The 22,930-nt window shown below is 45.7% G+C and overlaps 1 protein-coding gene across 1 annotated transcript in view; it reads left to right on the plus strand.

Annotated features, from left to right (window-relative positions):
• Positions 1–22,930, plus strand: part of LOC142290087 (uncharacterized) — a 159,962-nt gene that overhangs the window by 51,279 nt on the left and 85,753 nt on the right. The window contains exon 13 of the mRNA XM_075334023.1: positions 2,624–3,761. Within this exon, the coding sequence (XP_075190138.1) occupies positions 2,624–3,761 (1,138 nt within the window). The remainder of the gene's footprint in view (positions 1–2,623; positions 3,762–22,930) is intronic.

Below are 22,930 nucleotides of genomic sequence, written 5' to 3' on the forward strand. Positions count from 1 at the left end.
TTTTATATATTTCATAATAAAAATGATTTTTTATATGCATTAACTTTGGTTGTGATTCTGATTTATTATGACTGTTATATGCACAACAAGTCCTTTTGCTCTTTTGTATTCGTTGTATGTTTCAAGGACGTGCTCTGGCGGCCCTATGATTGCCGCATATGTGTTTCCACGACAGCGGTCTCTTTTGTTTATGCTTAGTGAGAGGAGGTTCCCTGTGTGCAATTTAAGTGTCCTGTGGTTTGTCAGTATATACACACCTTTTCTGAAAGCTACAACATCATAGGCCACTAACCAAACAGCACAATGAAGACCTAAGAGGTCTTGAAACAACACCACGAACACCAAGGAGATGTCCAAACAACACGATAAACACCAAGGAGATGTCCAAACAACACAATAAAGACCACGGAGATCTCCAAACAACACCATGAAGCTCAAGGAGATGTACAAACACCATGAACCCAAGGAGATGTCTAAACACCATGAAGATCAAGAAGATCTCCAAACAACATCATTAAGACCACGGAGATCTGCAAACAACATGAACACCAAGAAGATCTCCGACAATACCATTAAGACCACAGAGATCTCCAAGCAACATGATGAAGATTAAGGAGATCTTGAAACAACACCATGAAGATTAAGGAGACCTCCAAACAACACCATGAAACCCAAGAATATCTTCAAACACCATGAAGACTATGGGGATCTCCAAACAAGTTAGAGACACAGTGATGAGAAGTACAAGTCATGATTGGTTTCTAAACATATATTCCAATCTCTGATGACCTCCCAAAGCACAAATCCATAATCATCAAATGGAAAGAACATGGTACCATAACAGACCTGCTAGGAGAGGGCTGCCCACCAAAACTCTCAGCCTGGGCAGAGAGGGCATTAGCCAGAGAGGCAGCACAGAAGCCAAATGTAACCCTGAAGTGGCTGCAGAGTTTCCAAGCAGAGATTGGAGTATCTGTCCATATGACCACACACTCCAGAGAGCTGGTCTTTATGGAGGAGTAGCTAGAAAGTAGCCTTTACTTACAGCCAAAACTTGAAGCTCATTGTGAGTCTGCCAATGATATGTGGGAGACTTCACAAATGTATGGAGGAAGGTGCTGTGGTCAAATGAGACCAAAATTGAACTTTTTGGGCACCAAAGTAAATGTTATGTGTGGCACCAAACCAACACAGCTCAGCCCCCAAGAACACCATCCCCACAGTGAAGCATGGTGGTGGCAGCATCTTGCTGGGTGGATGTTTTTCGGCAGCAGGGACAGAGAAAATGGTCCGAATTGTTTATCAGTGATGTGAAACAATGATCCAAAGCTACTGCTAAAGTAACACTCGAGGGGTGTAAGAAGAAATGTGTAAATGTATTGGAGCAGCCGAGTCATAGCCCAGACCTTAATCAAATTGACAATCCGTGGTCAGACCTGAAGATCTCTGCTCACCAGAGGAAACATCTAACTGGAAGGAGCTGGAGCAATTTTGCCTCGAGGAGTGGGCAAAAATCCCAGTATCAAGATAAGATGTGGAAAGTTCATAGAATAGAGACTTATCCATAGCGACTTGTAGCTGTAATTGGAGACTCTAAAAAGTACTGACTTTAAGGGGTGAATACTTATGCACAGTGAAGTTTTCAGTTATTTTGTCCTTGTTTTTTTTTGTTTGCTTCGCAAAGAAAAGAAAAACAAATTATCAGAATTGTCGGCATGTTCTCTACATGAACTGATGCAAACCCTCAAAAAAAAACAACAAAACAGGAAAATTCCAGGTTGTAAGGTAGAAAAACATAAAAAATGCCAGGGGGGGGGTGAATACTTTCTCAAGGTACTGTACATCCACATCACCTACTCACTTTAATTATTGATAATAAAGATTGAGAGGGAATTTTCCAGGACTGGCCTTTCATTCGCTTGTCTTAAACCTGTAGCTCGCTGGAGTAAGACTTTATGCCTGGAACCCGCCCGATAAAGTGCTGGAAACCCACGGCATAAATGAACATGGTGCACAATGTAAAAAGGACCTTCCCGTTCAGTCTTTTGTTACTTCTTCTAACAGCTTCAGTTGTCAGAAACCTAAACATCATTAGCAGAAGTAACGTGCTCATTCTAGTAGCGGCCTTCTTTATTCTTGATAGTCTGGAAAAGACGCTTGCGAAGATGCTTCAAGAAAACTCCTCCTTGTGTTTTCCTGAAGCGTTTTTGCCTCGGGAAAACTTGGCAGTTCCTCAGGCGTTCCTCGGGCATCTTAAAGACGTCGTGTGCACATACATTATGGCACTAAATGACAACCGATTATCTGTTTGCACAGGTATATTGCACTTCAGATGAATGATCTGTAATGCAATGATCTCGTGTGCAAACTAAAAGATTTCACAAGACGAATGAGCGTTTTGCTTCTTCGACAAGAGATCGTCAGCCTGTTCAGACTGCACGATTATCGTAAAACAAGAATTCCTAGGAACATTCAGTGTATATGGTTCTTTAGAAAATGATATCCTTGTTTTGTGATTCATGTCTTGCTCATTGTATGGATTTTTAACAAGGAAATTGTCAAATATAATTTTTGATTTCTTTCTTTGGGGGGAATTTTTGTTTTCTGTTTTTTTTTTCATTAGATGAAGAATGGGTGAGCGACTTTCCTGGAAAGCTCCCTTTTTCTCCATCGTATGAACTTGAAGTTAATCAATCACAGGTCGTTAATGAAGGGACTGGACATGGACCGGATAAAACATTTTCAGGTTCTGAGTATTGGAAGCATCTTAAGAACAATTCTACTCTTATTCAAGAAGGACTTGACAAAGATGAAAAAAGGCCATTTTCATGTTCAAAATGTGGGAAATATTTTTGTAGAAAATCTGGTCTTGTTGAGCATCTAAAAAGACACACAGGGGTGAAACCATTCTCTTGTTCAGAATGTGGTAAATGCTTTGGCTATAGGTCAGTTCTTATTGAACATCTGAGAACTCATACTGGTGAGAAGCCATTTACATGCCCAGAATGTGGAAAGTGCTTTAGTCACAAATCAAATCTTATGGAACATTTAAAAACTCACACAGGGGAGAAGCCGTATTCATGTTCAGATTGTGGAAAGTGGTTTAAACTTAAGCATCATCTTGACGCACATCTAAAAAGTCACACAGGAAATAAGCCATTCTCGTGTCCAGAATGTGGGAAATGTTTTACCCAGAAGTCAAGTCTTGTGGAACATCTGAATATTCACACAGGGGAGAAGAAGTTTTCATGTTCAGAATGTGGAAAGTGCTTTCTGCGTAAAAATTCTCTTGAGAGACATCTTAGAACTCACACAGGGAATAAGCCATTTTCCTGTTCAGAATGTGGGAAATGTTTTGCGTATAATTCTGTTCTTGTAGAACATTTGAGAACTCACACGGGTGAGAAGCCGTTTTCATGCTCAGAATGTGGTAAATTTTTTACCCGTAAATCGGCTCTTCTTGAACATCAGAGAAGTCACACAGGCGAGAAGCCGTATTCATGTACAGATTGTGGACAATGTTTTACCCAGAAATCGCATCTAGTTATACATCAGAGAGGTCACACAGGGGAGAAGCCGTATTCATGTTCAGATTGTGGACAATGTTTTACCCAGAAATCGCATCTTGTTGCACATCAAAGAACTCACACAGGGGAGAAGCCGTTTTCTTGCTCAGAATGTGGGGAATATTTTATGCGGAAATTAGATTTTGTGGAACATCAGAGAAGTCACACAAGAGATGATATTTTAATGTTCACCTTGTAAGAATTATGGCCAGGGTGGAGCTCCACTTTAAGATCTTCTACCTCTGGATGCCTTCTGTTGTATTGAAAAAATTCCAAGCCATAATTTGGAGAACATTACTGTTTAACAGAGGGATATTTTGTATGATCAGTAATGTCACTAGAACATGTAACTGTAATGTGGGAAATATCAAAAATTTGTTTAGAAACAAAGGGAAACGTTATCCCAGCATCACTGCATTACTGTGAGGAACACAGGTAGCATTCATCCTTTTCCCGAAATGGGTATTTTCTGTTTTGTTTGTTTTTTTGTTGGGTTTTTTTTTTGCGTTTTTTGTTTCTCATTCATCTTTCAAGAGTGGTAACTTTTTTGTTAATTCATCCACATAGCTGTATGACGGCTTATTTGTTGCAGGATGAGTTGTTCTTTCTAACAACACCATACATTTTATCAGGTGATGTCGATAAAATACTGAAAAAAAAATCCAAATGCAGCGAAATTGCAAAAATAACTGCAATTCCATATTTATTTTATTTTTATTTACCATATGCACTGTACAGTAAAAATAACCTGGCAATATGATTCTCCAGGTCAGTACTGTCACTGATATACCAAACACGTATAGTTTTTTCTTATTTAACCACCTAACAACCTAGGACATACAGTGTGTGTGTATATGTATGTATATATATATATATATATATATATATATATATATATATATATATATATATATATATAATATAATATAATATATATCTCGTACATCCGAGATCTCCCTCTGATGTGGCCTCGCACGTTAAGCCAACATGTTTCCCCGCAGATGTCGGCTGTTCTGATTAGTTGATTTGCAAATAACAGGCTTGGGTGGATCGGAGATCCAACCGCTCCTATTAACCTTTTAAACTCTAACAGTGCGATCTAACACGCTCCGGCGGGGATTGCTCTGTTCCCTGCCGCCATCGGCAGCCCCATGATGTGTTCACAAGTCGCCAGTGGGTTGTCATGGCTGAGTGGGGACAGATGATGACCCCTGTCACTGTCATGAGTCACTTCCTGTGAATGCCGGAAGAGCGCCGCACTCATAGGAGAACAGCATGTCTACTGTACAGAGCGGGGCTGACGCTGAAGCATCGCTCTAATCAGTAGAAGCGATCGGACAGTGAGTCGTAAAGTCCCCTAAGGGGACTAGTGAAATAAAAAATAATGTGTGTGTGCGTATACATATATAAATTTTTTTTATTCTTTTAAAAGTTTAAATCTTTTGTCCCATTGAAAATAAAACAATAATACAAAAACCCAAAACACATATTTTTGGTATCCCCGCGTTCAAAGATGCCTAATCTATCAAAATATAACATCAGTTAATCTGATCGGTACACAGCGCAATTACCGTACGCTTTTTTGTTCGCCGCAACTTTTGCATTAAAATGCAAAAACAGGCGATCAACATTTTGTATCTACCCAAAAATGTTATAATTAAAACCGTCAGCTCAAGACACAAAAAATAAGCTATCACTGAGCCCCAGATCCCGAAAAGTGAGAACGCTATGGGTGTCAGAAAATGGCGACAAAAGCGCAATTTTGTTTTTTGACAAACTTAAGAATTATTTTTTTTTTCAACACTTACAAAACATGTAGAGTTTTACTTTTATCTATCTATGAACTCGTTCTGACCTGCGGAATCATATCAGGTCAGTTTTACCATATAGTGAATGTGGTAAATGAAAAGCACCAATAATAGTCAAGCTATTGCACTTTTTTTGCAATTTCACTGCACTTGGAATTTTTATCCCATTTTTCAGTACAATATGGGGCAGAATGAATGGTGTTGTTCAAAAGTACAACTCGTCCTACAAAAATGAAGCTTTCATATGGCTATAGTGAAGTAAAAATAAAAACGTTACGGCTCTTGGAAAAGGGGAGGAAAAAACAAAAAATTGAAAAATCGCTTGGGGCTGAAGGAGTTCAGTGTCAACAAAAAAAAAAACCTTAAATTTGCAAAACAAAACAAAAAAAATGTGCATGTGTCACCATATTTAGAGACCCGTAACGTTTTCACGTTTCGGTGGATGGAGCGGTGTTAGGCCTTGATTTTTGTGCCCTGAACTGACATTGTTATTGATACTATTTTGGGTAGGATCCATGTTTTGTTTGCCTCTTATTGCATCTTTTTGCAGTTTTGCTGCTGCTGAAAAGACGTAATTTTAGTGTATAGATTTTTTTTATCTCTCATTACATTCTTTACTGATCTCATTAATTCATTTTATATTTTAATAGATCGGTCTTTTCCTAATATAATAATACTAAATATGAGTTCACTTTTTACTCCTTTATTTTGAAGAGGTAATTTGAACTTTTATACTTTTATTATTTTTGAAACATTTTTTTCACTTTTTAATGTATTAGTTCCTTAGGGAACTTGAACCTGGGATCATCCATTCGCTTGTGCTGTTCACAGTACTGTATATAGCAAAAACTATGGTCTCCTATGAACGCCAGCCAGAAGCTAGCAGTCACAGGACTACTGTCATTATCAGCACGGGGGTCTTCCCCAGTTGTCATTGGTGTATTGCGGTTGCATGATGGGGGCGTCAATGGGCTCATGGAATGACATGCCTTCAAAACAGCTTGGTGTAAATGCTGCTGCCATAGATTGATACCGGCATTTAACAGGTTAACAGATCTACCCACAGCTGTTAGAGGCAGATGATGGCTGAATATAACAGCCATCATCTGCCGGGAAAGATGCAGGGGATTATATCCTGAGCCCGCATCAAAGTCATGGACATGACAAATGACGTAACTGTATGTGATATGTTGTGAAGGGGTTAAAAGGAAGCAGTCAGGATGACTTTAATACTCAGAGTAGTGATGTAGCTGTAAATATCTTAGTTCAACAACAAAAATGATACCTCTTTTTGTAGCAATCCGATGCGTCGGCGGTGAGAACTTGAGCTTTGAAGCCACTTACGAATTATCTTGGAAGTGCACTCGAGGCGTTGCAAGTCCATGCACTTACCGGCTACATACAAGTGACTGCAAAGCTTGATCTCTCAGCACTGAGACTCAGTTTTTTTGCGTTAGGACCCAAAGAGTCATATCAATAGTTTTAGAAGTAAAATTGTCCCAGATTCCGTTACGCATGTGTAACATTGAATTCTTCAACGCTTCCTTCCATCGAGGAATTTTGGTTCCCTCTTCTTTTCAGAATTGCAGTAATATATATATTTTTTTTTTTTTGCATGGATTGATTGACTTAATTCTGAAATATTCTAGAAACAGAAATTTTTCAATAAAGGGGATAACTATTTCCAAGAACATTCACATTCTAAGGTCATGGTGTGTGACTCCACGGTAAGGAGGAGGTGAAGGAGAACGCTCATATTCCCTTTCATTAAAAACTTGACCCAATATATGAGAATGGTCCTATTATCAATCTCTGGACGAACGGCGAATAACACGTATGTAGCAGGACCCGAGATTAGGAGCACAAGAGCTAAAGTCTTCCAATGTGTCTGAATTCAAGCGTATCTGCAAAGAAGAAGGGAATGGGATGCGTTTTCAATTGTTTGGTTGCAATAGCGCTGCTAAGGTAAGTCATCCGAACCTGGAGGTTTATATACAGAGTTGTAGGAACTAATCCGAGAAGCCAGTACATCTGCTGATGTGCCTTACTTTATGGATTGTTCACTATCGATCCTTAGGAAAGTTCTTGATTCTGTTTTCTTTAAATAATATGTTATGGTCAAGTTTCTTAAGAACATATTATAAAATATTGTAATGTTGTCGTACTACTGAGACAGAGGACAGATTGGAATCTACTACGATGGGCCAGAACAGGTCGCCAACCCATCACGTAGCATTTGGTTTTAGGACAATATTTTGATCGTCAAGTATAATCATGGACGGGTGGATCAAAGTCTGGTAATTGGTGGTGACAGGCCAAATGTATTCGAGATCAAGGCTGTTCGGCCAAATTTCTGTGAAGGTGCAAAGGACCTTGTTCTGAACTCCAACAGTTATGGAGATTGGACATTTCATTTGCAATCAAGCTAAACGGTAGATGACAGCTAAAAATCTGTTTATAGTCGGGTAAACCCAAGCCAAAAGCTAGTCGTGAACTTTGCTTTCTTGAAGATACCATATACTGTCCCCTATTTGGCCGCTTCCACATGCTCTGAACAAGGAATCCAGATCACATCCTCAATGACAATGACATCTGGAGACTCATCGAGAATTTGAGTTATTAATTCTATAAAGAGCTTTGTCGGGATGTTAATAGACTCTGGAATCCCACATTCTTTAATATTACTTCTCTGAAGCTTAACGTCACAATTCATCCTTAGTATACCACATAATGTATCAGTAAACACATGACTTGCAATTCCCCTTATGCGGGGGTCTCCAGGAAGACCAAAAGGGGACAATGAAAAAGCAATATTTCTGTGCCATCTCTATAATAATCCGATGTCAAAACAATCCACAGAGAGTATGATCATGGGACGTTATCGCTTTTATGGATTCGAACATCGGGATTTTCGGCCTTGGTACACCACAGGAATGTAATATTGACCCGAATTATGGACATGTCCTATTCATGTTTGGTTTTGTCCAGAATGATAAGTATTTGCTCGGGAATTTGGTGGACATATTATTCCATTAGGTTCCTACGCCATAAATGATATCCTGCAACTGTCTTTCCTTGCATATAGTTAGCCAGCCTCTTCTCGCCTGACCAGCTGGAAGGTTGAGGGGTCTGGTTAAGACCCTTTTTTTTTTTTTCCAAAACGTTTTTTATTGATTTTTCAAATTTGTAAAAACATGACAAGTATCATTGCAAAAGAAGAACATTCGTCTGACAAAATGTGACATAGAGGTGGGTGATACCCCAATTTGGAGTTCCATGTTGCTGTTCGATTTAAGATAGTATACAGTAACATTAAACCAAAACAGAGGTAATGAAATATAATATAACATATGCAATACAATTCGTTAAATCTCTGTGTCGTCCCTGAATGATTTCAATTTTTGGTTAAGACCCTTTTAAATACCAAGTTTCAGACCCAGGAGATGCGCCAAGGATTGTAACACTGTTCAAATGTCATCGTTTGTCCTTCACACGTTCTCTCACAGATTGAATTAGTGAGAAATCTATTTTATCACTTTTGCCTTTTTGTGTATGTCCTTTTTATTTCATCATCTTGTATTTTATAATGCACTGTACCTTTTTGTACATTAAATCTAAAATGTGATTGTTTGGTTTTTTTACTGCTTCAAATGTACCCACAACCTAAAAGAGGAAAAGTTTAGCCTGGCTGTGTTACCCTGTGTATGCCAGCGTGCTAGAAGTGTGACCGTGTAGTGCTACAGTGCCGGGTGTGCGTCTATACTAGTCTTACCTAGAACATGCATCTCACTGCTTAATAAATCAAGAGTGGTGGCAGCAAGGAGGGTGGTGGTGATGTGTCAACTGGTTTTGGGATGCACTTATCTCATTTTTAGCCGGTTGCAGTAGTTGAGTGAACAATGGAGAGTGAGGAACAGAGTCATCCTTTATCAGTCTCATCTGAGTCAAGTGTGCAGCAAGTGGATGATTTCAAGCACGGCCTTACCTCCCTTGGCTATGGAGGTCATTAGAGCTTTACAGGAGCTGCTGGATCCTCTTCATCCTCCAAGACAACATCCCTGAGCTGGTGGATGTTACAGACCTTGTGCTCCTCTACTTTTTGTCTAAGGAGGCCCCACAGATGCTCCATATGGTTTAGGTCTGAAGACACTTGGCCGGTCCAGCACCTTTACCCTCATTTTCCTTAGCGAGGCAGTGGTGGTGTTTGTTGTCATTATCAAGTTGGAATATGAAGGGAGGGGATCGTGCTCTGCTTCAGTATGTCACGGGACATGTTGCCATTAATGGTTCCCACAATGATCTGTAGCCCCCACGGCCGGCAACAGTTACACAGCCCCAAACCATAAAACTCCTAGCACCACCATGCCTGACTGTAGGCAGCACACTTATCTTTGTCCTCATCTGGAGCCGCCGCACACGCTAACGCAATCTCAACCAAATAAGTTTATCTTGGTCTCATCAGACACAGGACGGTTCCAGTAATCCATGTCCTTAGTCTGCTTGTCTTCAACATCAAATAAGAGAGATGACAGCGTCCTCATGGGTGAAAAAAAAATGTCTTCTTTTTATTCTATCATAGTGCAAACGAAGCAACATTTCAACACCAATGTCTGTCAAGCATTTGTGTCGAAACGTTGCTTTGTTTGCCCTATGATGGAATTAAAGGAAGAAAAATTGTTTTTCACCCAAGAGGACGCTGTCATCTCTCTTATTTGATGGTATGTGGAATCAAGTGATTCCTTGATACTGAACGTGCGTCCCGGTGCTGCCATATTGTGTGGTGTACACAGGTGGCTATCAACTATAGGTGCAGCAGTTTTTTGTTTTTTTTTCTAGGCTTGTCTTCAACAAACTGCGGGCTTTCCTGTGCATCATCTTTAGAAGAGGCTTCCTTCTGTGATGACAGCCGAGCAGACCAATGTGATGTAGTGTGCGACATATGGTCTGAGCACTGACAGGTGGACCCCCATCCCTATAACCTTCACTTCATCTTCATCTTCACTCGACGACACAAACAGTGCCACCATTTTCTACAACGCCACTCTCACATCAGCTATTGATTCAGTTGCTCCTCTTGTGAACGGCAGAGCAAGACGAATCAATAGACAACCCTGGCACAACAGCCTCACTAAAAAACTACGGCAAGTGTCTAGAGCCGCAGAGCGGCAAGTGTCTAGAGCTGCAGAGCGGCGCTGGAAGAAAACGCACTCCCAGGAAGACTTCACCACATTCAAAAATACAATTCACACATTTCGCTTGGCCCTTACCTCTGCTAAACAGGATTACTTCAAAAACCTCATATCCTCTTTAACACACAACCCCAAACAGCTATTTAATACTTTTACCTCCCTCCTTCGCCCACCGCTGCCCCCTCCAACCTCCCACATTTCCGCAGAAGAATTTGCCACATATTTCAAAGAAAAGATCGACCAAACCAGACAAGTCTTTTCTGCTGAACCACCACAACCCCTTCATATAACAGACCACTGCTCCTCCCCCATAAACTTCCTTCCCACCATCACCGAAGGAGAGCTTGCACATCTTCTCTCAAAAGCACACCTCACCACATGCGCACTTGACCCCATCCCATCCCACCTCCTCCCCAACCTCACCACTATCCTTATTCCAGCCTTATCCCATCTCTTCAACCTATCTTTAACAACTGGTACCTTCCCTTCTGCCTTTAACCCCTTCACGACCATGGACGGAAAGATCCGTCCTTGTGCCCTGGGCCTTAACGACCAAGGACGGATCTTTCCGTCATGGCGGAATCGCAGCACCGGAGCCTCCGGTGACTGCAATATGTTAACAAAAACCGCAGATTCGGGGAGGAGGGGACCTGTTCCTGACCTTAGGAGGGGTGGTGCCTCCTCCCCGGACCTACGGAGGCTGTGATTGGCTGACGAACGCCGCTCAACCAATCACAGCCACTGTAATGTTCCAGCCATTTAAAATGACTGAAACATTGAAATCCAGCCCTGGCCAGTGCAGCTGTAGCACTGGCCATTGGCTGGAGCTGGGTGACCTCACTGGATCACCCTCCCCCAGCTCCAATGCTCTGATTGGAGAGATCGGCCTTGTGACCGATTTCTCCAATCACAGTGGACCTGTTGCCGGTGACCGCCCCCATCAGCTTCACTTGTCCCTGCAGCACGCCAGCACACTGAGCACAGTGAGTGTACACAGTGCAATGGCAGGGCGACAAGCTCCGGTCCCATGCTGTTATGAGACCGGAGCATGGGACCCGGAAGTTGCCGCGCTGCCATTGCACTGTACGAAAAGCGTCCCGATCCGCCGCCGCTGCCCTCCGCGATCTGCCACCTGTCTCCCCGATCTCCTGCCCGCACCCTCACCCCCACACCTCCCGATCCGCCGCCGCCGCCCTCCATCTGCCACAGTGCCACCGCTCCCCCCAATCTGCTGCCTGGCCCCTCACCTCCGTGCAGCAGATCGGAGGGAGCGGTGGCACTATGACAGATGGAGGAGGACAGGGATCGTGCACCCTGTCCTCCTCCATCTGTCATAGTGCCACCGCTCCCTCCGATCTGCTGCCCGGCCCCTCCCCCTTGTGATCGGTGACCGCCCCCTCCCCTCCGTGATGTGCTGCTCGCCCCCTCCCCTCCGTGATGTGCTGCTCGCCCCCTCCCCTCCGTGATGTGCTGCTCGCCCCCTCCCCTCCGTGATGTGCTGCTCGCCCCCTCCCCTAAGTGATGTGCTGCACGCTCCCCTCACCTCTCACCCCCGTGGTCAGCTACCCGCCCCCTCCCCTGTCACCGCCGTGATGTGCGCTCCCTCCCCTGTCACCGCCGTGATGTGCGCTCCCTCCCCTGTCACCGCCGTGATGTGCGCTCCCTCCCCTGTCACCGCCGTGATGTGCGCTCCCTCCCCTGTCACCGCCGTGATGTGCGCTCCCTCCCGTCACCGCCGTGATGTGCGCTCCCTCCCCTGTCACCGCTGTGATGTGCGCTCCCTCCCCTGTCACCGCCGTGATGTGCGCTCCCTCCCCTGTCACCGCCGTGATGTGCGCTCCCTCCCCTGTCACCGCCGTGATGTGCGCTCCCTCCCCTGTCACCGCCGTGATGTGCGCTCCCTCCCCTGTCACCGCCGTGATGTGCGCTCCCTCCCCTGTCACCGCCGTGATGTGCGCTCCCTCCCCTGTCACCGCCGTGATCTGTGCTCCCTCCCCTGTCACCCTCGTGATCTGTGCTCCCTCCCCTGTCACCCCCGTGATCTGTGCTCCCTCCCATGTCACCCCCGTGATCTGCTGTCCACTCTCCCTTCACCTCTCACCCCCGTGATCTGCGCTCTGCTCACCTGTGTCCCCCGTGATCTGCGCTCTCTCACCCCGGTGATCTGTGTTCCCTCACCTGTCACCCCGTGATCTGTGCTCCCTCACCTGTCACCCCCGTGATCTGCTGTCCGCTCTCCCTCACCTCTCACCCCCGTGATCTGTGCTCTGCTCACCTGTCTCCTCCGTGATCTGCGCTGCGCTCCCTCCCCCACCTCTCACCTCCCCGATCTGCTGCCTCCTTCATCTCCTGTGATCCAGCTGCCTAGATCCATCCTGTAGGGTAACTATCCCCAATCTCACCTCCCACTCCCCTTCCCACCCATCCCCCCCACCCGCTCCCTCCCCCCATCCTCTGCCGCTCCTGCATCCACTGCGCCCTCTCCCATCCGCCCCCACCCTATCCCAGCCGCCGTCTCACAATCACAGATGCTCCCTTTAGATGCCGCTGCCCCCCCATCTGCTGCTTTTTTTTTATTTTCACGGCTCAACTCTATTAACTTTTGTGAAGCCCCCAGAGGCTCAAAGTGCTCAATAAACATCTAGATAAATTCCATGAGGGGTCTAGTTTCCAAAATGGGGTCACATGTGGGGGAGCTCCACTGTTTCGGCACCTCAGGGGGTCTCCAAACGCAACATGGAATACGCTAATTATCCCAGACAATTTTGCGTTTGAAACGTCAAATGACGCTCCTTGCCTTCCGAGCCCTGCTGTGCGCCCAAACATTTTATTTCCACCACATATGAGGTGTCTGTGTACTCAGGAGAAATTGCACAATACATTTTCTGGTGCAATTTTTCCTGATACCCTTGTGAAAAAAAAGCTACCTGGTTGAAGTAACAATTTTGTGGTAAAAAAATATTTTTTTATTTTCACAGCTCAACTCTATTAACTTTTGTGAAGCCCCCAGAGGCTCAAAGTGCTCAATAAACATCTAGATAAATTCCATGAGGGGTCTAGTTTCCAAAATGGGGTCACATGTGGGGGAGCTCCACTGTTTCGGCACCTCAGGGGCTCTCCAAACGCAACATGGTGCGGCTAACGATTCCAGTTAATTTTCTGTTCAAAAAAGTCAAATGGCGCTCCTTCCCTTCCGAGTCCTGCCGTGCGCCCAAACAGTGGTTTTTCGCCACATATGAGGTCTCTGCGTGTTCAGTAGAAATTGCCCAACAAATTTTGGGGGTTCATTTAATCCTGCTACCCTTGTGAATATGCAATATTTGAGGCTAAATTAACATTTTTGTTGCAAAAAGTAAAATGTTCATTTTTTCCTTCCACATTGCTTTAGTTACTGTGAAGCACCTGAAGGGTTAATAACCTTCTTGAATGTGGTTTTGAGTAGTCTGAGGGGTGCCGTTTATGGAATGGTGTCACTTTTGGGTGTTTTGTGTCATGTAGACCTTTCAAAATCGCTTCAAATGTGATGTGGTCCCTAAAAAAAGGGGCTTTGTAAATTTTGTTGTAAAAATGAGAAATTGCTCATAAACTTTGAACCCCTATAACTTCCTTAAATTTTTTTTTTTTTCCCCAAAATTGTTCTGATGTAAAATAGACATGTGGGAAATGTTATTTATTAATTATTTTGTGTCATATGTCTCGTTGGTTTTAGAGCATAAAAATTCAAAGTTTGAAAATTACAAAATTTTCAAAATTTGCGCGAAATTTCCGTTTTTTTCACAAAGAAATGCAAAAAATATCGGCCTAAATTTACCACTAACATGAAGCCCAATATGTCACGAAAAAACAATCTCAGAATCACCGGGATCCGCTGAAGCGTTCCAGAGTTATAACCTCATAAAGTGACACTGGTCAGAATTGCAAAAAATGGCCTGGTCTTTAGGGTCAAAATAGGCTTGGGGCTGAAGGGGTTAAGCATGCAACAGTCACACCTATCCTAAAGAAACCTTCCCTCGACCCAACCTCTACTACCAGCTATCAACCCATATCACTACTCCCACTTGCCTCAAAACTCCTGGAACAGCACGTCCATGCTGAACTTTCCTCCCACCTCTCCTCTAACGCTCTCTTTGACAACCTACAGTCCGGCTTCCGTCCACATCATTCCACTGAAACTGCCCTGACTAAAATCACAAATGACTTACCGTCAAAGCTAACAAGCACTTCTCTGTACTCCTACTTCTAGACCTATCCTCAGCCTTTGACGCTGTTGACCACTCCCTGCTACTACAGATCCTCTCTTCCCTTGGTGTCAGAGACCTCGCCCTCTCTTGGATCTCTTCATACCTCTCCAACCGCACTTTTAGTGTCTCCCATTCCCACACAACCTCTTCATCCCGTCCTCTCTCTGTTGGCGTCCCTCAAGGCTCTGTCCTGGGACCCTTACTTTTTTCTATCTATACATTTGGCCTGGGACAACTCATAAAGTCCCATGGCTTTCAGTACCACCTATATGCCGATGACACTCAGATCTACCTCTCTGGCCCAGATGTCACATCTCTGCTGTCCAGAATCCCAGAGTGCCTATCTGCTATATCTTCCTTCTTCTCCTCTCGTTTCCTAAAGCTCAATGTGGCCAAAACTGAGCTGATCATCTTTCCTCCATCTCACCTACACTCTCTACCTGATCTATCTATTACAATTAATAACATCACGCTCTCCCCAGCACCCAAAGTTCGGTGCCTCGGAGTGACCTTTGACTCTGCCCTGTCCTTCATACCGCACATCCAATCCCTCACCACCTCCTGCCGTTTTCAACTCAAAAATATCTCCAGAATCCGTCCTTTCCTCAATCCCCAATCTACAAAAATGCTAGTGCATGCCCTCATAATCTCCCGCATCGACTACTGTAACATCCTCCTCTGTGGTCTCCCTGCTAACACACTCGCCCCTCTCCAGTCCATCCTTAATTCTGCTGCCCGACTGATCCACCTCTCTCCTCAATACCACCCCGCTTCTCCTCTCTGCAAGTTCCTCCACTGGCTCCTAATCTTCTATCGTATCCAATTCAAACTACTAACCCTGACCTACAAAGCTATCCATAATCTGTCTCCTCCATATATCTCTGAACTAATCTCTCGCTACACTCCAACACGTCACCTCCAGGCCTCCCAAGATCTCCTTCTCTCCTCCTCTCTCATTCGCTCCTCATGCAACCGACTCCAAGACTTCTCCCGAGCATCCCCCGTCTCCTGGAACTCACTGCCTCAACACGTCAGACTATCTACTACACTTGCAAAGTTCAAACGGACCCTGAAAACTCATCTGTTCAGAAATGCCTACAATCTACAATGACCTCACTGCCTCACCACCACCACCGTGCGGAGCTGCCGCCCCACCACCGTGCGGAGCTGCCGCCCCACCACCGTGCGGAGCTGCCGCCCAACCTACACCCCACCTACTGTCTCCTCCCCAAAATCCTTTAGGATGTAAGCCCGCAAGGGCAGGGCCCTCTTCCCTCTGTGCTAGTCTGTCTATTGTAACTTGTATATGTATTCTGTATGTAACCCCCTCATGTACAGCAACATGGAATCAATGGTGCTCTATAAATAAACAATAATAATAATAATAATAACCTCTGCAGTGTATGATGTATGGTCTGAGCACTGACAGGCGGACCCCCACCCCTGTAACCTCTGCAGTGTATAGTGTATGGTCTGAGCACTGACAGGCGGACCCCCCACCCCTGTAAACTCTGCAGTGTGTGGTGTATGGTCTGAGCACTGACAGGCGGACCCCCCACCCCTGTAAACTCTGCAGTGTGCGGTGTATGGTCTGAGCACTGACAGGCGGACCCCCACCCCTGTAACCTCTGCAGTGTGTGGTGTATGGGCTGAGCACTGACAGGCGGACCCCCACCCCTGTAACCTTTGCAGTGTGTGGTGTATGGTCTGAGCACTGACAGGTGGACCCCCCACCCCTGTAACCTCTGCAGTGTGTGGTGTATGGTCTGAGCACTGACAGGCGGACCCCCCACCCCTGTAAACTCTGCAGTGTGCGGTGTATGGTCTGAGCACTGACAGGCGGACCCCCACCCCTGTAACCTCTGCAGTGTGTGGTGTATGGTCTGAGCACTGAGAGGCGGACCCCCCCACCCCTGTAACCTCTGCAGTGTGTGGTGTATGGTCTGAGCACTTACAGGTGGACCCCCCCACCCCTGTAACCTCTGCAGTGTGTGGTGTATGGTCTGAGCACTGACAGGGGGACCCCCCACCCCTGTAACCTCTGCAGTGTGTGGTGTATGGTCTGAGCACTGACAGGGGGACCCCCCACCCCTGTAACCTCTGCAGTGTGTGGTGTATGGTCTGAGCACTGACAGGGGGACCCCCCACCCCTGTAACCTCTGCAGTGTGTGGTGTATGGTCTGAGCACTGAGAGGCGGACCCCCCACCCCTGTAAACTCTGCAGTGTGCGGTGTATGGTCTGAGCACTGACAGGCGGACCCCCACCCCTGTAACCTCAGCAGTGTGCGGTGTATGGTCTGAGCACTGACAGGCAGACCCCCCCACCCCTGTAACCTCTGCAGTGTATGGTGTATGGTCTGAGCACTGACAGGCGGACCCCCCACCCCTGTAACCTCTGCAGTGTGTGGTGTATGGGCTGAGCACTGACAGGCGGACCCCCACCCCTGTAACCTCTGCAGTGCATGGTGTATGGCCTAAGCACTGACAGGCGGACCCCCCACCCCTGTAACCTCTGCAGTGTATGGTGTATGGTCTGAGCACTGAGAGGCAGACCCCCCCACCCCTGTAACCTCATCAGTGTGCGGTGTATGGTCTGAGCACTGACAGGCGGACCCTCCACTCCTGTAACCTCTGCAGTGTATGGTGTATGGTCTGAGCACTGACAGGCGGACCCTCCACTCCTGTAACCTCTGCAGTGTGCGGTGTATGGTCTGAGCACTGACAGGCGGACCCCGCACCCCTGTAACCTCTGCAGTGTGCGGTGTATGGTCTGAGCACTGACAGGCGGACCCCCCACCCCTGTAACCTCTGCAGTGTGCGGCGTGTGGTCTGAGAGAGGGAGATAAAATAGACGGGTGAGCACGGTGTGCTGTAGCCGATGTGGAAAAGATTATTGGTATAGGAATTATTCAAATGTGAATGAGCATTGCGAAAAATAAAAAAAATATATATAAAAAATGTATACTGAAAAAAAGCATGATTCCATTTCATCTGCTTTTTTTTTTCTAGTTTTACATTCCAAATTCATGTAGCGCTTCACGTCGCTTGACCTTACACACTTCTACCTTTCTAATGTCTAGTGTTCAATTCCAGAACACTGCAGACAATCACTCATAACTGATCTTCATCTACGTTACATTTTTAATTTTATATTTATTGCATCACATATTTGATAATAAACTGTCTTCTTTTTACCACTTTTACACCATGAAAAAATTTTTTTCACCATTAGTACACATTTTTATGCCCATTTTTTTAATTATTCCTTTAATCATTGTCTTCATCATATACGGTATGTTTCTAATCACCTCAACATGCGTTTTTTTTTTAAATTTTTTTCTTTGGTAAAAAAAAAAAAGGGGGACAGTTACTTTTAACGAGCTGTCTCTATACTGTGTGTCCACCCCTATCCTGTCCACCGCCATTAACTTGACAACGGCGGCAGCTATAGGCATAGAAGTGGTGTCTAGGTATAGTAAAGTAGCCATGCGCTACACAATGAAACCACCTATAGCGCCACCTTGTGGAAAACAACGGAGTTAGCATTTTTATCTTGAAAATGGAACGAGATAGAGAAAAAAAGTGAATTAAATTGTAGGGCATCATCAATTCAATATGAATCGACACCTTGCATACAGAAATGCTATGATATGAAACCCATGACCCCCCCAAAACATTGAATGCTGGTCACGCATATGGCGCTCATTAGTGGCCCCCGTCAGCTGCAATACACATCTGGCCTCTGCACAGCATACTGTATCTGGCTGCACGCTGTGTAATATGGTAGGTGACACGTTTGCACAAGCATCTGTGATATGTCGTCGTAGGTCCTGCAATGTTGGTGGAGGGGTCGGATACACCTGCTGTTTGATGTGACCTCACAGAAAGAAGTCCAATGGGGTCAGGTCAGGTGAGCGGAGGCCACTCCACGCAGCCACCATACCCAATGACTTGTAGGAAGGTCTCCATGACGTATCACTTCACGTCCGCAGCCTTGTGAGTTTTACACGTCCTAATCATAGCATTTCTGTATGCAAGGTGTCGATTCGTATTGAATTGATGATGATCTACAACTTTGTAATTAACTTTTTTTTCTCTATCTTGTTCCATTTTCGATAAAAATGCTAACTCCGTTATTTTCCACCAGGTGGTGCTATAGGTGGTTTCATTGCGTAGCGTATGGCTACTTTACTATACCTAGACACCACTTCTATGCCTATAGCTGCCGCCGTTCTCAAGTTAATGGCGGTGGACAGGATCTGGGTGGACACACTGTATATACAGTGCCTACAAGTAGTATTCAACCCCCTGCAGATTTAGCAGGTTTACACATTCGGAATTAACTTGGCATTGTGACATTTGGACTGTAGATCAGCCTGGAAGTGTGAAATGCAGCAAAAAAGAATGTTATTTCTTTTTTTATTTTTTTTTTTAAATTGTGAAAAGTTTATTCAGAGGGTCATTTATTATTCAACCCCTCAAACCACAAGAATTCTGTTTGGTTCCCCTAAAGTATTAAGAAGTATTTCAGGCACAAAGAACAATGAGCTTCACATGTTTGGATTAATTATCTCTTTTTCCAGCCTTTTCTGACTAATTAAGACCCTCCCCAAACTTGTGAACAGCACTCATACTTGGTCAACATGGGAAAGACAAAGGAGCATTCCAAGGCCATCAGAGACAAGATCGTGGAGGGTCACAAGGCTGGCAAGGGGTACAAAACCCTTTCCAAGGAGTTGGGCCTACCTGTCTCCACTGTTGGGAGCATCATCCAGAAGTGGAAGGCTTATGGAACTACTGTTAGCCTTCCACGGCCTGGACAGCCTTTGAAAGTTTCCACCCGTGCCGAGGCCAGGCTTGTCCGAAGAGTCAAGGCTAACCCAAGGACAACAAGGAAGGAGCTCCGGGAAGATCTCATGGCAGTGGGGACATTGGTTTCAGTCAATACCATAAGTAACGTACTCCATCGCAATGGTCTCCGTTCCAGACGAGCCCGTAAGGTACCTTTACTTTCAAAGCGTCATGTCAAGGCTCGTCTACAGTTTGCTCATGATCACTTGGAGGACTCTGAGACAGACTGGTTCAAGGTTCTCTGGTCTGATGAGACCAAGATCGAGATCTTTGGTGCCAACCACACACGTGACGTTTGGAGACTGGATGGCACTGCATACGACCCCAAGAATACCATCCCTACAGTCAAGCATGGTGGTGGCAGCATCATGCTGTGGGGCTGTTTCTCAGCCAAGGGGCCTGGCCATCTGGTCCGCATCCATGGGAAGATGGATAGCACGGCCTACCTGGAGATTTTGGCCAAGAACCTCCGCTCCTCCATCAAGGATCTTAAGATGGGTCGTCATTTCATCTTCCAACAAGACAACGACCCAAAGCACACAGCCAAGAAAACCAAGGCCTGGTTCAAGAGGGAAAAAAATCAAATCAAGGTGTTGCAGTGGCCTAGTCAGTCTCCTGACCTTAACCCAATTGAAAACTTGTGGAAGGAGCTCAAGATTAAAGTCCACATGAGACACCCAAAGAACCTAGATAACTTGGAGAAGATCTGCATGGAGGAGTGGGCCAAGATAACTCCAGAGACCTGTGCCGGCCTGATCAGGTCTTATAAAAGACGATTATTAGCTGTAATTGCAAACAAGGGTTATTCCACAAAATATTAAACCTAGGGGTTGAATAATAATTGACCCACACTTTTATGTTGAAAATTTATTAAAATTTAACTGAGCAACATAACTTGTTGGTTTGTAAGATTTATGCATCTGTTAATAAATCCTGCTCTTGTTTGAAGTTTGCAGGCTCTAACTTATTTGCATCTTATCAAACCTGCTAAATCTGCAGGGGGTTGAATACTACTTGTAGGCACTGTAGGTGCGGTGTATACAGGATATGGGTGGACACACTGTATATACCTTGGCTGTGCATGTATGTGATTTTTTTTTTCCTGAAGAAAGATTCAGATTTCTCCGAAACACGTAGAAATAGTCACTGAAAAGTAACCTCAGGATTGTTCCTTACTTCTGCATTTGACCCCTTCTTATGTGATTTATCTAATAATGAGAAATGACACAGGGAAAATGTATTGAAGCCCAAACATCCAGCCACTGTCATTAAGAACAATGGGTCTTGGAGGTGATCTGGCCCAACAGAGCTCCAATCTCACATCATCCAGTCTATTTGGGATCAAGAGATGGAAACATCTGCACAAGCCTCATAAACAGAAGATCCAGAGTCAGTTCTCCAAGACGTTTGGAACAACCTCCTGCCGAGCTGCTTCCTAACCTGTGTAGAAGTGACGAGAAGAAATGATTTCAAGTGATAAGCGAGCACTAAAATGCTCAAAGTGCTCGATACTCGACTCGAGCAGGTCGGCAGCTTGGACAGACTCAATGTAAGTAACGATTAGAATGGAAGTCAATGGGAAAATTGAGCATTTTTCCGGAAGATCCTAATAGGAGGGCTAGGTGGGGAGGCAAGAAAATCGGTGAAATTGATGGAAACATTCTTTCCTGTATAATGATTTGTATATATGGAAAAATAAAAAAAATCCACCTCTTCCACCCCTTAATAGCCGGGTCATGTCTCAGCATATTTTTCCATCAAACTATTGTATATGTCATAGTAGAGGGGGAATCTAGGGTAATGTGTAATTTTAATGTGACGCCCTGGGCAAGCCAGGGTTCACAGGTCATCACACCACCACACCCTACACCCCAGTTAGGAACACCAAGGCTACCAAAATCCTTGTTGCCTTCCTCCAGGGGCTGGTGTTCACACCAGGGGGTGGGCCAGGCGGTTGGCTCCGCCCACCGAGGAGTACACAGCCCTGGAGGCGGGAAGAACCAGGCAGTTGAAGCCAGACTAGAGTCTGAGGAAGGAGTTTAGCTCAGGGGGAGCTTGAGTGAGGAGCTAAGTGAACAGAGAGGAGTTTAGGAAGTGAAGTGGAAGTGAAGTAGTAGAGGGGCAGAAGAAAAGAGTAAAAGTGAGAGTAGGAAAGCCTGAAGTTGGTCCGGCTGTGTGCCCGGACAGTGTCAGCAAGGTCAGCAAAAGGCGGTGACAGTCTGGAGGGGGACTGCTCGGAGGTTGCTGGAAGGACCGCGGACGGGTAGTGACCCGGCGGTCTGGAGCAATATACGAAGAACAGTCAGCACCAGGGCAGGGGCCTCTCGGACCCCGGCAAGGCTAGGAGTCGCCGTAAATTTGCCAAATCCGTCAGTGAAGGGGACGTCTGTCTCCAAACAACCAAGTCCCGATTGAAGGCAACAGTCCAACCATTGAGGAGAGACACCGCTACCGCCAGGGCACCAGTTTCTCAGGGCCAGCGCCTGCGGGCAAAGTAGGGCTCCTCCGGCCCACATCCAAGCCAGGGAGCGGGTTACCGGTGGGAACCCATCGCAACCATTGTCAACTTAGATGCAGGACAGAGGGACCGTCACCTACTGGGGAAACCAAGTGCAGCCGTCCGTGGGAACCGTCTTTCCAGCCGTGTGTTTTACTGAGAACTGTGTCATCGTCTCAGGCTGAGTGAGTACCACAGTGCCGCAAGGCACAGCGCTGCCCCCGCGTCCCTGCGCCCACCAAGCCCTGCATCTCCCAACTCATCACTGGGCCCCGGGATCACCAACCCCTACCCACGGAGGGGCAACACAACAACTGGCTGCTCCATACCATCCTTCCCGGGATCCCCATACAGAGCAGCGGTGGTGCCAACAAATCACCACAACCGTGGGTGGCGTCACAGACAATAAACAATCCCCACACCCAAAAACCCCCTTTCACTCACGGGCGAGGAGCGCCGCTCGAGTCCCCGGGATCCGGCCCATCGCTCGAGCCACCGAGCAGCGGCAGCAGCAGGCCGCAGTGCCCGCCGGACCCGAGCAGAGGGAGCCTCCTCCGCCCGCGACATTAACATTTTACCAACTTATCTTCCATGTGGTGTGTGTGACATGGTCAGACCCATCCTGTGTAATTTATGAAGGAGGGACTCTGAGCCTCACAAAGCCTATGTGGACAATGCAAGAACTGCCAAAATTAGAAGGAAGAGAGACTCCAATACACCCTGTATTAGACATAAAGGAGGGCCTCATATACATTCTGTTAAAATTGTTAGCTAGTGG

Source organism: Anomaloglossus baeobatrachus, chromosome 2, assembly GCF_048569485.1.
Source record: "Anomaloglossus baeobatrachus isolate aAnoBae1 chromosome 2, aAnoBae1.hap1, whole genome shotgun sequence".
NCBI lineage: Eukaryota > Metazoa > Chordata > Amphibia > Anura > Aromobatidae > Anomaloglossus > Anomaloglossus baeobatrachus.